Below are 17,255 nucleotides of genomic sequence, written 5' to 3' on the forward strand. Positions count from 1 at the left end.
CTCCTTTCAGGGTCCTGGCATCCCTCCCGTCTGTGCTTCCCGGGGCCGCGGCTCGGCTCTGCGCTCCGCTCGCTGCACGCGCTGCCCGCGGGGCGGCTCGAGTTCTAAATATCTTCAACACACGGAGGCATTTTTTTGTCCCCCCGCGCTCCCTTCTTGGGCAATTAACTCACACGGACAGCTGTTTTCGCTTGTCATCGCACCTCCCTCCCTCTCTCTCTCTCTCTATGTCCTCGCTTTAGGTCCGTGCATCAGCGGCGAGGCGCAGCAATCTGTTTCCCATTGAGCCCGCTCGGCTCCCCTCCACGCCCCTGGTGAAGCGTGCAGAGACCCCGACCAATCACACGGCGAGCCGGGACACAAGCGCAGAGCAGCCTACTCATCACTCTGGAGCACCCCGTGGAACCCTGTCCACACTGACACATGTCCCAGTCCCACACCAAAAGACTAAACAATGCACGGAAGATATAAAGCAAATGGGCTTCTTTATTAAAAAAAAAAAAAAAAAAGCTTGCTATCATCTACACACACACACACACACGCACACACACACACACACACACACACACACACACACACACACACACACACACACACACACACACACACACACACGCACGCCCCTTACTGGCCTAATCACGTGTCTTCCTTTATCAGAAATAATAATGTTGCATCTCAATAAAATGATGCATGACTTCGTCTTCATGCTTGCAGGTGCCATCCTCTCTCTCTCTCACTCTCTCATTCTCTGAGCAGCTCAATTTCCAGAGCTGCAGGAGGCTGCTGAGGTAGAGGAGATGATGGACAGCAGCAGCAGCAGCAACAGGGGAGATGGGACAGAGGTAAGATCATTTCAATCCATTTCTCATAAAGGAAATAGAAAGATCCTGCACCGTGCCTCGACTCTTGAAGTGTCTAGGCTGAGCGTTATAGCTGAACAACTCATAATAAAAGAAGGAAATATTCAGAATATGACCTGGATGTAATATTCTTCTGCCCATCAACAGGTTCTCATTGATGTTCTCTTGATAATGTTGTATAATGGATCAATTAAGTTGCACATTGAAAATATAGAGCTAAATCCATCCAGCTAAAAAACAAACAAGTTAGATGCTATGCAAGCATGTAACTTGAGTGCTGCTGTCATTCAGTCATAAAGCTAATAAAGCACTTTTTTGTTGTTGACAAAAGTGTTTCGGTTTTAATGTAAGGTGATCATGTTTAAGTATCCACCTCTTGTGGGTTTTTTTGCGCTCTTCATCCTTTGTCTCAAGTTGCATTTGGTCTGCAGGAAAGAGGTAAAAACTATGCATTTTCTCAGTACATGAGTGATGTTGTCAGAACAGAAACAGAGAAACAAGTCAATACAGGAAAACATTTAAACAGAGATCTTCATGTCTGTTGCATGCACGTTGGGTCAAGTGACAGTCTGAGGACTGAAGTATTTATTGTTGGCACCTGAGTGACCTTATACATAATGAATGCCTTCCTTTGTTTCCACTTCGTTGGCCTAAATGCAGACATAACACAGATGCACACACAGTTTTACTTTCATCTGCTGTCATTCCTCATCATGCAACAGCTCCATTGTTGCAGGACAACGGCTTAAGCTTGCAGAGTGTTTATTGTGGTTTATGTAGCAATTAAATTTGCCATTTGACGAGTAATTACAATGTGCAGTTCTTATCCTGCATCCAGCATCCAGTTTTACAGGGCAAGGAAATGGACTTCACTCTTTCATCTCCTCCGTCGCTCTCTTTAATAACACCATTTAATTTCAGATAAATGTGTGTTGTCGGTGAATGGGGAACAAGGTTGGAGGAAGAGAGACCCGGGCAGCCAGAGATACTTCCTGGTGACTGTCAGAGCTCAGTCAACATAATACTCTCAAACCCTCAGCGCTCGATAGAATGAGAAATTGATCTCATTTACAATGTGTCCCCCTCCCACCAGTGTGAATCAATAATGCTGAAATCAATCCATGGCTGTTTTGTAGAGTGAAGATGTCAGATGCACACTGCAAGAGTCACACTTCTATTGCACTGAAATCTCAGACAAGTCTGTTACATTTTAGCACAGCACTGGCACATTCCTTTCTAATTATCTCGTCTTTTTTTTAGATCAATCCGTAGCTTTTAAGATTCTAGAAAGTGTTTTATTCAGTGTCACAGCTGGAAAGAGAACCGCTTGGAAACAGCCATGTTTGCTTTGGATTGTGTAAGGCTGTAAAACTAAAAGCTCTACAGAGAATCGTGGAAATTAGATTTACTGTTGGGTCGATCCTCATCTGGAGGGGAGCCAGGATTTGAGGTGAGTAAGAGAGGAAGGCTGCTGATAGGACATGATGGATGGGATGAGAAGAAGTGCTTATGTATGAAAAAGAAGGGAAGGGGGAGGAAACGCGCAGCCGTGCAGTAACAGAGTTAATGTGATTTAATTTTTTTCATCATTTTGCTCAAATGCAGTGATTCCAGTTAATTAAATAATAAATGCAGGGTTTCCACATGTCCCAAGTGGTGTCAAGCAAGGCTTTTCATGTCCGAAACAGAGCTTAACAGTACAAAGCAGTGGTTTCTCAGTAAGTGACACAGAGATATTCCGCTTACCTTAATCAGTCAGTGTGACGACGTGGGAAAAGGCAAAAAGTCTAGGATTAGGTGTACAAGGTGAAAGAGTTCATTTCTTCAGCTTGGGAGTCAGCCACAACCTTAGTTAGCTTTTGATTACAGTGATTTTTTTTTTTCCTTCAATTTAGAAACCACAGCCTGTCCAAAAAGTTTTAGGTTGCAGGTTGTATGCAGAAGCAACTTCACTCCCCCTGGAGTGAAAGTCTTTAATGAAAAAAGAGGCTTTCATTGTTCTGAGCTTATCTTTTCAGGTTTACCTTTCTCAAATAAAACTAAAATTAAAAGACTTTTACACTGGCGTGTGTTGTGAAACTTTTTATCACCCGAAAGACATGAATGGACCTGTGGCTGAAATTCCCATCCTCCATCTGCATTGTGTCTTTGAAGACTAATATATACAATTATAATATGCAATAGTTAATTAATGTGAATTGTTCAATTCATGGACTCTTCAAGAAATATTTATTACTCACTTTCACTTTGTTTGTTTTTCAATTAATGTGAATGTATCGGTAGAGCAAACAACTGTCATCATTTAAAGACTATTTAAATTAATAAGCTGTTTTTTTTTTCTCCATCTCCTATTGACAAAGTCCAATATTCCTGACACCTGATCTGATTCTGTGAAAACAGGGATATAATAAATATTATTATCCAAATCCATCTGTGTTTCCTCTGTGGTGCATTAATGACAGTTCAAAAGAACTTCCCCTAGTCTCACTATCTTCCCTCCCTCCTCTCCTCTCTCCGTCTCTCCCGTCCGTTTGTCCCCGAGTCTAATTCAGACAAGAAATGCAGTTTGAATAATTCATCACAAAAATAAGCATTGAAACCAAGAACCCGTACAGAGCGATTGACTTAATGAGAACCTTTCCTTCGTTTCAGATAACAATAGATCTTGAATGGCTGGGTGACTGACAAGCGTTCTATTTCTTCGGCAAACAAAAGTCTCTAATAGTGTGCAAATGTAGGTTATCTTCCTTTTCCCCCCGGATGAGATACGTACGCTCTGTAATACGTTGCTTTGCGCATGCCACATATCCTCTGTCCTACTTGTCTCCTCAGTTGTGATGGTTACTGTATGTTCTCAGCCATATGATCGGAGGAGGCAGCAGGAGTACATCTGGTAAAGACCAGGACAGGATGACTAGTTTAAATAGTGAACATACGCCACGCTAACCTGCACGTTTTGGAGGGGACTTTTGGAGAAAAATCACCTGCTCTGTTTCTAGACACAGTGACTCCCTGTTTTCAACCTGAGTTCTCACAACAAGCATTATCTCACTGTGGTCTGTTGACTCTGGGATAAAGGGCGGTCTTTGAAAGGCCTGTGTCAGTGTTTGAGAGCAGAATGGCTGACCCTGACACGTCATGACAGGGCGCCATTTGTGACGTTTGGTGTAAATCACAGTCACAAGGACACCTTTCAACACCACGATGCTTTTCCAGAAGGGCATGTTTTGCTTCTAAATAAATGTTTGAATTTATTCTGATGGGTGGCACTGAAAATGTACTGCAGATTTTTTTGAGAGCTGCGATTTGCCGGGTGTTGTGCACACGTCTCTACAGCGTTCACATTAAGCTGTGCCAAATTATTAAATCTGAACTGATAGGTTCACTGCCAGATTAAGAACCTGCCCAGTGACATGTGTGATCCATGTCCCGTAAAGCTTTGGCTTATTAAGAGAATTAACCACGGTTTGTCTAGTATCACAGGATTGACAAAAACTCATCAAAAATAATTACTTCACTCAGACCACCAGCTCTTCTCCCACCTCGAGGACCACACCTTCTGTGCAGTTTGTACTTCCCCCCTCACACAACAACCCAACCGATGCCAGCAGATTGTTGTGAATCTCCTTAAGACGTTGTAATTCAGCTGTGGCCTACCCCTCCAGCAAATTAGAGGGTGCAGCTCTTCTTTTCTCTATTTTCTTCATCCTGGGAGCAGAGGGAAGACGACTCGTACCAGCTCTGTGTTTTGGTTAATCTCTGACAAACTGCAGTCTGTGCAGCTGCAGGGGAGTGTTGCGAGAACAACAAGGAGATTTTGGTACTCAGGAAGAGAGTGCTGATTATTTCATGTTCGCTGAGATTGTGAATGTTCAGGCCTTGGCCTTGGTGCTGTTGACTCTTTTGCAATCGTGCTCAGGTGTTGGCCAGGCGTCACTGAAAAGTAGGCGTTAGTGGAATTTGGTTTTGCAGAGGCGCTCCAATTGAAGATATTTCGCCATCATCCTAAATGAGAGTGCTTTCTCCTGTACAAGGGAAGTATTGCATTTTTCTAAGCACGAGTTAGCTGTATACATTTATTTTCTTATTGGCAAAAGGCCCATAGGAATAGAGTCGATGAACATACACAGACCCAACAAATCCTTTGTTACATAATCATTGCCCATACACAAATCAATAAGGTATAAAGTGTGTGATTTATTTTTCTCTTAAGTGCGTTTAATTTGCACCTACTGATCCATCATCAATAACTGCTCATTATTTTCCTTAAGTCCTTGCTAAAGTTTATACTGTTAATATAGAACAATGTGCTGAGAGTCATTGAGGTAAACGGTTGTCATTAAATGAGGGTTAGAGTTAAACTCTTGCTTTTATTCAGCCCTGTTCTGCAGCTAACTCTGTAATCATGCTGTGATATGAACAGGATGTGACTGAAGGGTCATTGCATTACTCTACAGTACCCGTGTGTTTACTTACACTACACAGGCAGCTTTGATCTGAAAAGTCAACAAACGTTAGAATAGTAGGCTGAGAGACAGAGAGCGGTCCAGGCTCACAGAACCAAATAATCTGCACCAACTCGATGCTAAGAGACGCAAAGGAGGGAGAAAATGTGACGACTGAAAGGGATCATTGGAAGCTGCAGACACGCCCTCGTGTGCAGCACCATGTGTTAATGGGTCTGTTACTAGTTCGTCAGTTTCTCTTTGCTGCACTAATGGTCACTCCTCTGCAATAGCTGCTTGCTCTTCTAATTAGGTCAGAATGATAACCAGATCCTCACCGTCAGTGCACAGGAAGCGCAAAATTACTGCCAGTCTCATCAATATGCCGGTTAGTTCCTCTGTTGGGAGAACAATACGCAGCACATTGCATGCTTTGCTGTTTATTTCCAGGAATTATGCATAAACATGATCTCTGTGCCAGTTACTTTCTTCTCTCCCCCCCCCCCCCCCCCAGGCCACATATCCAGATGTTTGGCGCAGAAACGCAGCCCCTTTGAACATGAACCAGTACGCCAATAAGAAGAGTGCAGCAGAGAGCATGCTGGATGTGGCTCTGCTGATGGCCAACGCCTCCCAGCTGAAGGCTGTGCTGGAGCAGGGGCCAAAATTTCCCTTTTACACACCCATCATCACCCTAATAAGCATCTCCCTGTGTCTACAGGTCACCGTTGGATTTGTGCTTATCTTTATAGGTGAGAGAACAAACAAATCCGAGCTCCTTCTGGCATGCCAGGGATCTCTCTGCTCTTCATGTTCCATCCCCTCCTCCCCATCTTTCAGATTACAGCTCTCTGTATTCCACCTTATGCCCCACAGTGCATCCCCCCCTCACCAATGTCACGTCCACTGACTCTCAACAAACAACCCATTACCAGCGGGACACTTGCTGTAACTATGGAAACCAGGCCTGACACCAGGTCAGAGTTCACTAGGTTTTAGTGCTCTGTCAGCACTTGTGGCAGAGGAGGGAGAGAGGATCATAAAATTCAATGTAATATGTATTCAAATGTGTCAGTATGTACCATTGGCCATGTCTTTATATGCTCTGATATAAGGAGTAATTATACCAAAGAAATAAACACATTTTTTAAAAATGCCATTCATTCACACGTCCACTGAGTCTCATTGTTACTTTCACATGTTGTGTTGAATGAAAAAAGTCAGTGGAATAGGTTAGCAGGAAATTCCTCGTTCAGTTTTCTCTTACAGACTACATAGTACGATAATGAACTTTAGCCAGTTTGACCGGACTCCCAGGATGAGTAAATAAAAAGTTTGTCATACGAGGTTACCGTATCTGAAAAAAGAAGTAACGTGTGCACAGTATCTCCCCCCTCCTCCATGTAATGATCCAAAAATATTCATGTAACAAGCACTTTACGGCACTCCCAGCTGAATATTTGTTTTCTGTTTCCTGCAAAATAAAACAAAAAAACAAGTTAATACTTATCAGGTAGTTAATTTGTTCTGTGTTGAAAAAACATCACAACAATCATTACAAATCATCTTGATTATAATTGGATGTAATTGACAGTTAAGGGGGGCACGCTGAGCTGTGAATTTGAATGACTTCAGGTGTCAGCAAGAAGTTGATCACCAGATTGGTTCTTTATTTCCTCCACCCCTCCCCACACACACACACACACACACACACACACACACACACACACACACACACACACACACACACACACACACACACACACACACACACACACACACACACACACACACACACACACACACACACACACACACACACACACACACACACACAAATCTTCTGACTCCAGCACCCCCCCATCAGCCTCCACCAGAATATCAAACACCGCCCATTCTCTTGACTCTTTTCTTTTTTTCTTCTTCTTCATTTCCTTTGCCTTTTCTGAACCCCACTGGCCTCTCTGTCCCAAACCCTCCACTCCAAACCTCACCCTCCCTCTCCCGTTGATCGAGCTCTGGTAATGGAGCCAGTGGTGCGTGATGTGAGCGGCCTACATACGGCCCTCGGAACCCCCCGCCTGCCCCCGCCCATGCAGATGACACACGCACACACACACACAGCCAGGCAGGGTCCTTACACCATTTGACCTTTGGTAATCGTCCTCAAATACACACATACATGCACGTATACGTAACATGTGTCTAGAGAGTCATTGCTGCTGGACACACTCACACACCTACACCCCTACACAAACATTTCTACACATTAGTTTAAACATTAATCACAGGTCAGTAATGATGACCTTGACATTATCGCGTTGCTGTCACACCATGAATCAGTTGGTCCCGCCTGATTCTGCGGAAACAAAGTAGATTAAAAAAAAAAATGAGAGAAATACAAGATACCCTTAATGACCTTTTATTCTTCCTCTATATTATTCTTGTACTGAATCTGATAACTTGGTGCTTGTAATTTGGCCTGTGTGACAATATTAAATCATCCAAGGCATCTGATACCAAAGAATAACAATTTTTTATAAATGTACATTTATTTAATCAACAAACATCATTTTAATGGTGTGTTATTGTGTCAGCCCTGGGATGGACTGATGTCCGGTTCAGAATGTACTATGCTTCTATCCACTATCAGCTGGGATTGGCTCCAATGCGCCATGACCCTCAGTTAGATAAAGCGGTATAAAAGACTGATGGATGTTTTGTTGGTTTTCTATAATTATGTGTGCACGCAGTCAGATTTCACTGAGGGATGACCGTAGTCAGTAAAGGTGGTGTGAAGGTATAAAGGTCATGGTCACCGGCTGAAGACTCAGCTTGAATAACTTCTTGAGGCCTTTCAGTGCATAGTTTGCATGTTCTTCCTGTGCTTGCTTACATTTTCTCAGAATACGTTGCCGTCTTCAGAAAATTCCAGAACATATTTGTGTGTCAGTGGCTGCCTTTATAGAGTGTTAGTTGGTGTGAGTACATTTCTATATGCTAACCTATTCGGTCCTTTGCCCAATATCAGCTGGGATTTGTCTTTTATTTGGATAAAGTGGAGGATGAAGGGATGGAGCATTGATATTTACATTTTCAGGCTTTCTGTGTTGACTCCTTGTTGCTTCCACATAATCAAATAAATACATTTCTTCTTTAATTTGCTGCACGAGAGGCAATCCATTAAAGTGACCGTTATCCAAGATTGTAATATTGTGACTGAAATCTGCATACGTCACCTGTGCCTTTTACTGCTATTGATTAAGATTGAGTTTCTGAGCCTATTCGAACTATTAATGAATTCCTTTTCTTTGTATTTTGCCACAGCAGATAATCTGCATCCATTTCACTGTCTACTCTCCCTCCTCCATGGTTACATCAACCATCTCCCTGCTTTCCTTAACTATATCCATGAATCCCTCAAAAACAAACGTCTGAGAATAAAAACAGACGTTTTAATTCAATGTGGACTGACTCATTTCCTGTCTTATCTTCATTTTGAAGGTTAATTGTGTTTTGTGGCTCTGGGCAAAAGCTGTTTTATGAAGGGAGTGAAGCTCTTTTAATGAAAAAGGTTCCAGACCTTTCACTTATTCCAAAATGATAAACATTGCTAGAGTGTTTAATTGGGGGTCACAAGATAAATATAAAAAAATCCATTAATATGTTGGTGGATTAAGCATATAGGAAGTTATTACACACATAAGTTAACCTAATGCCATGTATTTTCTGAACCATCCAATCGGTAAAAAAAGAGAAAAGAAAAGAAAAGAACATCCGTTATCCTCACAACTTCTTGTCAAGATGAATCATTTGAGGAATCTCTCTTGACCTATTCAAACCCAGAATTGAGTTTGTAAAGATTTGTGGTCGACTGTGTAGCTCTGTTATAATGAGTTGGCTTGAATCCCTGAATAAACCTGATCACAGTGGTTTGATTTAATGTTTATTGAGTCTGTGAGTTATGAAACATTTGTTTCCCGGTCTTGTCCACAGTTCGGTGGGACCTGAATGATGAGCAGAAACACTGGCGGCTGAATTTTATGGAAAGTGTGGCCACAGGCCTAGTTTTCATCATCGTAGTTGTGAACATCTTCATCACAGCTTTTGGAGTCCATCGCCCGAACCGCAGCGACTAACACAAAGGTATGCTCTCAAATTTTTTTGCCAATCACATACATTCTTTTCAGCCCCCTCTTTCACTGCCCCCCCCCCCCCCCCCCCCCCCCCCCCCCCCCCTCCATTTAAACTGGTATTCTGTCTCCCCGCTCACTGTGCAGGTTGCTCCTAAAGACATCCATGTTGTCAGCAGATTTTTTTTTTTTTGGTCCTCTTCTGACCTGACCTCTGCAGTCCCCACCCTGACCTACAAACACACTGACTTCTCCAGACCCTCGCAGAAGTTTCCAGGCAAAGTCGGACTACTGTTCATTTACCAGAGGGGAAAAAAACAACAACAACAACATTGTCCTGCACCGCTGCAGACAAATACAGAAAATCCAACGGACGAGAAAGAAACAACCTCGGTGACAAAGTGGTCTGAAACATAAACACGTTTGTTCCTTGTGCACAAACAGGAAAGTGGACACAACGGCAGTCAGGCACATGTGACCTCATGCCGTCTGCCTCCTGCGCTGTCCGGCTTTGACCCTGAATGTTTGGCCCGGTGCACATGCGCCACCACGGCATTTGCACACTAAAGCTTCAATTTTTAATAGCACTGATGACGCTGGAGCAGGATGACATGCTCTTTTCCAGACAGCTCAGACCGAGTCGTCTGAGCACGTGTGTGCAGGGCAGGGCGTGCCTCAAAGCTCCGGCCCACCTCTGCAGCTTTAACCTTGCCGTCACATCTGTCCACAAACACAGGCGCGAAGCCCAACGTTCAATTATAACAATGTTTGGTTGTGCCACAGCAGCAAACACACACCAAACACAGACTGCAATGAGACACTATAACAATAAACCTCAGCACACTTTATTACATGCGTCAGTATTTTCCTCTAGTTTTTGGCCTGTGTTTTATCTGTGCAAAATTATGTGTTCTCTGTTCTTCTGTAACCGTTGTTTATATGGCACACAGGTTAGTATTACTTTAAGTGTACTTAATTTCATTTATAAGTATAAAGTTAGTATCTTTTTTAAGTAATTCAGTTGTGGGAAAAAGTCAAATATTTGATACTATGTAAAAGTCTTAGAATATTTTGGATTAAGGCTTACGGGCTAAAATCACATCATATATCAATCAGTTATATGTAACGTTTTTATGAATTCCCATTTCTGTATGAATTTTTACTGTACACATTACTGTGATTTTCTCCCCAAAGTATCCAATCATCACTGATACACTTGGATATCTCAGCCCATACCTGTGCAAGACTCTCTTAACCAAACATGTATTTTCAGAACATGCCTGAAAAAGTTATTATGCAGCTGATGACACCACGTGTGAAATAATATGAAAATATTTATATATTAAACTTGAGATATTTTACACTATCAGTTTCTGAGTTTAGAATTTGTTAATTATATATCTTTATTATATCCAGCTTATGATTTTAGTGTTCAACTGTGTATTTATTTATGCGCTTAATTAATGTTTGTGGGCAACTTATCTTGTTTTCTGTTTGTCCAGTATCTATCCCTCTATCCATTCATCTATCTGGAGCTGTGGCTGTGGTTCAGTGGGCCGCCAGCAGCTGGTGAGTCACAATCAACAATGCTGGGGTCTGTGCAGAACTACTTGTTAAATTGGACGTCCTAATTAGACTTGTGTTTCCGCAATGCCACTGAAACACCAATTAGACCCCAGGCTAATGCTCATTTTATGCACTTCACTGGTTTAACATGAGAACATAAAGCAGCCTGTTTTACATAATGATCGGCTGAATACCTGAATCACGCTGAAATCCGTAATTTCTTCAATGTGACTGTGACAAAGCACCTTTCAGATGATAAACTAACGTCACAATCGTATCTTTTTCCGCCTCCACAACTACCATTGGTAACCGTGGAAACAACCAGGCAAGGCAAGGGCTAGATTTGACACACACACACACACACACACACACACACACACACACACACACACACACACACACACACACACACACACACACACACACACACACACACACACACACACACACACACACACACACACACACACACAGAGGGCAGCTCTGCAGGCTGATATACATTATGTATCTATGTGTGTCTGCTGCTACTCTGGTTATATTCCAGTTGTGAAGTTAAACAGACCAGTGTGTGTGTGTGTGGGGGGGTCAAACATCATCATGGCCAACGAGGAGTTTCAGTACCAGTGACCTATTAATAGCTCTCTCATGGGAATGCGGATGCCAGTATTCAAACTGAACAATCACTTTGGTGACATTTCCCAACCCCCGGTAACACCTCCCTGTCCCTCCTCCCTCCCTCTCTCTCTCTATCTGCCTCCCCTCTCATCTGTTGCTGCCTCATCACATGGAAGACCGAGACAGGAAATGTTGCTCAGTGCAGCAAATCTCCCAATATCACCGGACACCTGAGAGCTTCGCTGCCATAATCGATGATGCAGCGCTTTTTCTAAGGATGTATGATGAGATTCAGTGTCAAGCAAGTATGAGAGACATCCATCCTGCACACATCTCACTCGAGCGGTCGCGGAAAAAGCATTTATTGTAGCATTTGATTAAGTTAACTTTACCCATTGATTTCTGTCATTAATAAATGAGGGCTGCCTCATACTTCCAGTGGTCATTTTTATAGCACACTTCAATCGTTTCCATCATCCTTGAGAACGCTTTACTCTGGCGCACTGGATGAGGAAGCAGTGCCCTCTAGTGTATTTACTGAAACTTTTCACCTATACTAACAATATTTATTTGAATACAGATCTTCAGAACTATCATTTCACTTAATTCAAAATTACGATGAGGAGCCAGATAGTCATTTTCGCTCTTTATTTAAACAAAACAGCACACAACTGGTCTGAGTTACAGTATTAAAAGGCACAGAAAGTAGGTTTGGAAACTGTTGCACAATTTCTTTTGTACTTAACGTTTTGCAAAATCCGTGTTGATTTCTTAAAGCTTTTGAAAACCATGGACAGATGCTCATTTAGCTCCTTCATCTTTCTTTTGGTTTGTTTGTTTCTGACATCTGATATATTTTTATCTGCTGAAAACTGTCTCAGCGAGCCATGGCTTTCAAAGTGTGGTATGATGAGTTCCCTCTTACAGAGCTCCAACCACATTGTTTCACTTGTGTTTTTGCACCAAAGCTTATTTTAGACGTTACATTTTGCTTCAGTTAAACTTGCAACAAATTCAGTGATAAAAAAAAAAGGATTTTATGGATTATTGATTGTTCACTCCTCTGCATGTTTCATTTGATCCTTTCCTCCTGAATTTACATGGAAAAACATCTTGCAGAGAGAAGGCTTCCCCCTGACCCCAACAGTTCCTGCTGCTGTGCCCCTTAAAGGTCTACCACATAACTTTAGAACAAGAGGAGTAAAAAAAAAAAGAAAGAACATTTCTTCTGAAGATACGTAGCGTTTTCAATATCGGAGATATCACGAAACAAAATGAAACACGTCAATCTGAGCTCTCATCATCTTCAAAATGTGTAAATTAGTACTTACATGTGCACATTTATGCAGTTTCATGTGCAACTTTTGAAACAATGTTGTTTAAATTGGTTTGGCAGTGCAAAGAGGTCTTTTTTTTAAGGCTCGTCCCTTCCACATGGCTAGTTGTTGAGCATTTCACCATCATCATTTGTGCTTTCCGACGTCTGCACAGGATACGAAAGCATCTTTGCTGATTCTTGCTACAGAGCAGTGCAGAAACCCTCCGGTACACCGGAACGTCTCACCATCTGTGGGCAAAACGAGTGGAAAAGTAAAGAAATTCAAGGTGAAATTCTAAACACAACAAAAACCCACTAATCTCAGTCTAAACAAATAGTCTTCATTCTGTAACTCACCTCCATAATAGTAGAGAACTGCCATTCCAACAGCAACACTGAAACAGCTCAGGAAGAACATTGGTCCTGCAGGAAGAAACAATAACGATAAGTTCTCATTCAACTTTTTAATAAATCTTCCTATTCCAGTGGTTTGAACCCCGACTCGCGTCATCCATGTGTTAAAGAAACGGAACTTAAAGTTGTACTCATGTGTTGATATTGCTGAAGCAGTGAAATGGGCTATAGAACAACTAATAGACCCTAAACTGAAGTGTCAGCTGCTATACTTCTATTTTTCAGTGTCTTCGTCTCTCCCTTTAATTTTGGTAGGACTGATGAGAAGGAGTGTGTGTTTTAATGCAGCCTTGATGACCTACTCCCCTGCTGACATACCTTTCACCCAGTGATTGTACCCCTGACTGTTCACAGGAATGCAGGACAGAGGAAGTTGCTTTGCACGTGGGCTTAACTGACCCACAAAGTGAGGGGACGATGAATGGTGGTGGTGGGGGGGGGGGGGCACGGGGCATTGGGCCCCGCATTCTGATGCCCGGGTTTGAAAGGTTCATCAGGCAGCTACGCACGCTGAAGAACGAAGCTTAGTTGAGCTTAAGGGGCTTATCTGAGGATAAGTGAAAGGGGCGCAGAGGCACTGGACACACTCTCACACACACACCGTAAGACTCGTCCATTCAAAACTTCACATAGTGCATTGGTGTGGTGGGGTGGGGGACACGAAAATATATAGATGCAAAAAAATATTAGGACATCTGGCCTTCTCACAGTTTTGTGAAAGCAGCTCATGTTTACAGATTTTTAGCTCCTCTGGTGTAATGGCTGCGAAGCCAAATATAACATCTGTAGTGGGAGTAAAAACACTGATTCAAAAGCTTGATTTTGGCTCGAAATATCTGGCTGCAGTTGATCACCTACACACACTCATACTTTAGATTTACAATCTGGAATGAGATCTTTATTGTGTGAGGAAACCAGAGAAAAACCATACAGTAAGAACATGTAAACTCCACTAAAGCCCCTGTGAGGCGACAACGCTAACCACTGCAGCACCATGCCACCAAGGTCAGAAGCTCAAAAGCGTCTGCGAAGTAAATAAACAGATTTGAGTCAAACGACTGCTTTAAGCTTTGTTACCATGGACTAGAATAAATAAATCCAAAAAGACGTGATGATAATATCACAGCTGTTCAATTGTTTCTGAGCACAATAGGAAGGAAATACATTAGTTGCTGCTTACAGCTGCATCTCTACACCATGACATTAACCCTTCAAAGAGTATAAGACACATTATTTCCTACCATCTACACAAGAGGCCAAATGGTAATGTGTTTTTTTTCTGTTGGTTTGAAACCTTTAGGAATCAAATATCAATGGGAAACAGGTTGTGCATTGTGTTTTACAGTTAACTGAGATAACAGGAGTTGGGCTACAACGTCTTTAAAGATATTGTAAAAAACGTAATGAACAAAAAGCACTAAGTCAAATATAGCTTTGTTGGTTACCAGCAGAGATGAGCTGATTGAATTTACCTTTGTCATTCAGCACGTATTGCTTTCGGTAGACTGCCACAGTGTTTGTCTGTATCGGTTCCTCCGTCTCTGCAGCACAGAGGAGAAAGTGGTTAAAGAGCAGCGGCCAGACTTTAAATAACACCCTGTTCAATGTCAGATCTACCACTTGAGCTGCAGCCCGGGCTTCACGCTGACTTCTCTCTGCATCTCAAAGAGGATAAGCTCACTTCAAGTGAGGCAAGGAAATGACACAGTCGGGGATCCACAATGTGAGGACACTTTGGAGGCGAATGTGATTGTCTCTCAAGTTTAAACACGTGAAAAACATGATGGAGAAAAAAATATACAAACCAAAAAGATCACAACAAAAAGAATATATCCACGTGTTTTTTTGTGTCCTGCTTTGCAAATTCTTCATTTATATTGACGATTACGAGAGGAAGAGTTTGTGACACACACAACATGCTGTGGCTGAGCACTTTGTCGGTGCGATGGATGACTTCAGGAGGAAAAGTCACATGATCAAAGCCACTCTGATAAAACGTCACACCACAGTGAGCACATACATGCAGGCTGATACACTGGGACAGTTTCACTCGGTGGTGAAGCCTTCTGCAAAAATACCAGTGTCTGAACTGCCTTTGGAAACTCTTGCAAGTCCACACTAATCAAACTATGATGATCACGTTTCATATTTTTGTATATGGTGTTATAGCAAGACGTACATATTTTGGAAGAAAAAAAATGCCTTGAGCCGAATAGTTAAATAAATTATATTGACTGTTGTTAAGCCAACAAATAGTTTCTTTTTCAATCCAAAGAATAAGTCACATCTCTTCTTTACACAGTGATTTTCAACTTCTCCAGATGGTTCAGTCTTTAATATTATGACACAAAATGTTACCAAAGCAGCTTTGTTCCTATTGAAGCTGAACTAAAGTAAAAGCTGGAGATAAACAGTCATTGTACAAGACCTTTATTTTGCTTCTTATTTGATTTTTCATTTATCTTTTCTTCTGTTCCAACTGATGAAGTCCTCTGTACTGATGATGTTTTTGAATGGGATGTTCTATTTTATTGTTGTTTGGTGAATATTTGTAATAATTGGTGCTATCATCAGACTGTCAATCAGGAATAACAATTTCTAAGTATTAATGAGGCTCAAATGAACTGCGCTAATATCTTTCATATGATTTACATCTCACAAATAATTTATACATTTTTATATGAACAGGATACAACATGGGTTGTTTTCAGTTTTCAGTTTCAGAGATAAACTTGTTCTCACATACTGAAATCTTAAGTGTTTTACCTCTTTTTCTGACTGTGGTGGGCAGGTCAGCGTAGACGTCCTCCGCGTGGATCTGAAGAGCTCTGTAGAATTCCTGACACGCCTCCTCACCTTCCCCATACAGATGCTCCAGTAGCTGGACTCGACGCTCGTCGACGGGCACTCTCAGGCTCCTGAACTGCAGGTAGACGAAGGCTGCATTCAATCACTGCACTCCCCTGATGTCAGCAGACTCAAGTGTGACATGATCAACATGAATAGACTCTTCATTGCCAGTAGTGACCCTGTGGGCCTCCTTGTCGCTGAGTATCTGCGGGTAGATCCTGTTCAGCTGCAGCACCAGTCGGTCCACCAGCTCAGTGTCCATCCTCTGGTCTGAGCACAGGAAGTGGGAGTCGATCTGGAGCTGCTCGTGGTAACCATCGATGTCTGTCCCAAGAAATATTCAACACACAAGTATGGGATTGAAGTGCACTCAAATCTGCAATCCACAAATCGGTCCAAATTTTATGGCAAAAATGTTTTACATGCCTGAGCGCAGAGGCCCGGCCACAAACAAGTCATGACCCTACACATCCGTGCCAGCCGACGTCTCTCTGAGCAGAGTTTATGTCTCGCCTTAAGGAGTTCATTAGTAAGCTGGTCTTGGCAAACTGCCCTATTCTGAAAATAAATCACTAAGAGGTTTACTCTCCTGTTTATAAAGGTGGACATTCACACTACTAAAAAAATAAATACAAAAATCAGCAAACTATAATTCATTTAAAAAAAACAATAAACAAGGCCAACGCATGGAGCCTGTGATGTGTTGATCATTATTGAAATTGGCTTTGTGGCTGTTTTTCATTGTAATGGAGCCTCTGTACTCTGCCAAATGTCTTTTCCTGTTTAGATCCTGAGGCAGGAGGATTGGGCTTTATGAACTGCACTGGTAAGTTGATCCAGGAGAAATTCAGTCAGGCAGAAGATGAAATTGTGTTTTACTTATTGAAATCCAAACAACACAATAATCTGTTTGCACCACATTACATTTGTGGCAGCTCAGTGCATCAGATAACAATGTTTTTAACTCCAACAATGAGTTATGTAATTAGGATGATCATGTGTTAGATTAAGTGACTTGGTATAATCACCAGCAACTTATTGCAATATGTTCAAT

General features: G+C 42.0%; 2 protein-coding genes across 2 annotated transcripts; one reads left to right on the forward strand and one right to left on the reverse strand.

The window, feature by feature from the left end:
* Positions 1–5,858: 5,858 nt before the first annotated feature.
* On the forward strand, positions 5,859–9,444 carry LOC308130921 (ninjurin-1; the record flags this gene model as incomplete). The annotated part of the gene is made up of 2 exons (XM_080497436.1): positions 5,859–6,057; positions 9,302–9,444. The coding sequence occupies exons 1-2, from the start codon at positions 5,865–5,867 to the stop codon at positions 9,442–9,444; spliced, it is 336 nt and encodes a 111-aa protein (XP_080353562.1). The 5' UTR covers positions 5,859–5,864.
* A 3,638-nt stretch (positions 9,445–13,082) lies between these two features.
* LOC308130526 (caspase recruitment domain-containing protein 19-like) lies at positions 13,083–16,660 on the reverse strand (the record flags this gene model as incomplete). The annotated part of the gene is made up of 5 exons (XM_080496929.1): positions 13,083–13,186; positions 13,295–13,360; positions 16,118–16,274; positions 16,380–16,525; positions 16,624–16,660. The coding sequence occupies 5 exons, from the start codon at positions 16,658–16,660 to the stop codon at positions 13,083–13,085; spliced, it is 510 nt and encodes a 169-aa protein (XP_080353055.1).
* Between the last annotated feature and the right edge of the window lie 595 nt (positions 16,661–17,255).

This window comes from Blennius ocellaris, assembly GCF_963422515.1.
Source record: "Blennius ocellaris genome assembly, chromosome: 5".
NCBI lineage: Eukaryota > Metazoa > Chordata > Actinopteri > Blenniiformes > Blenniidae > Blennius > Blennius ocellaris.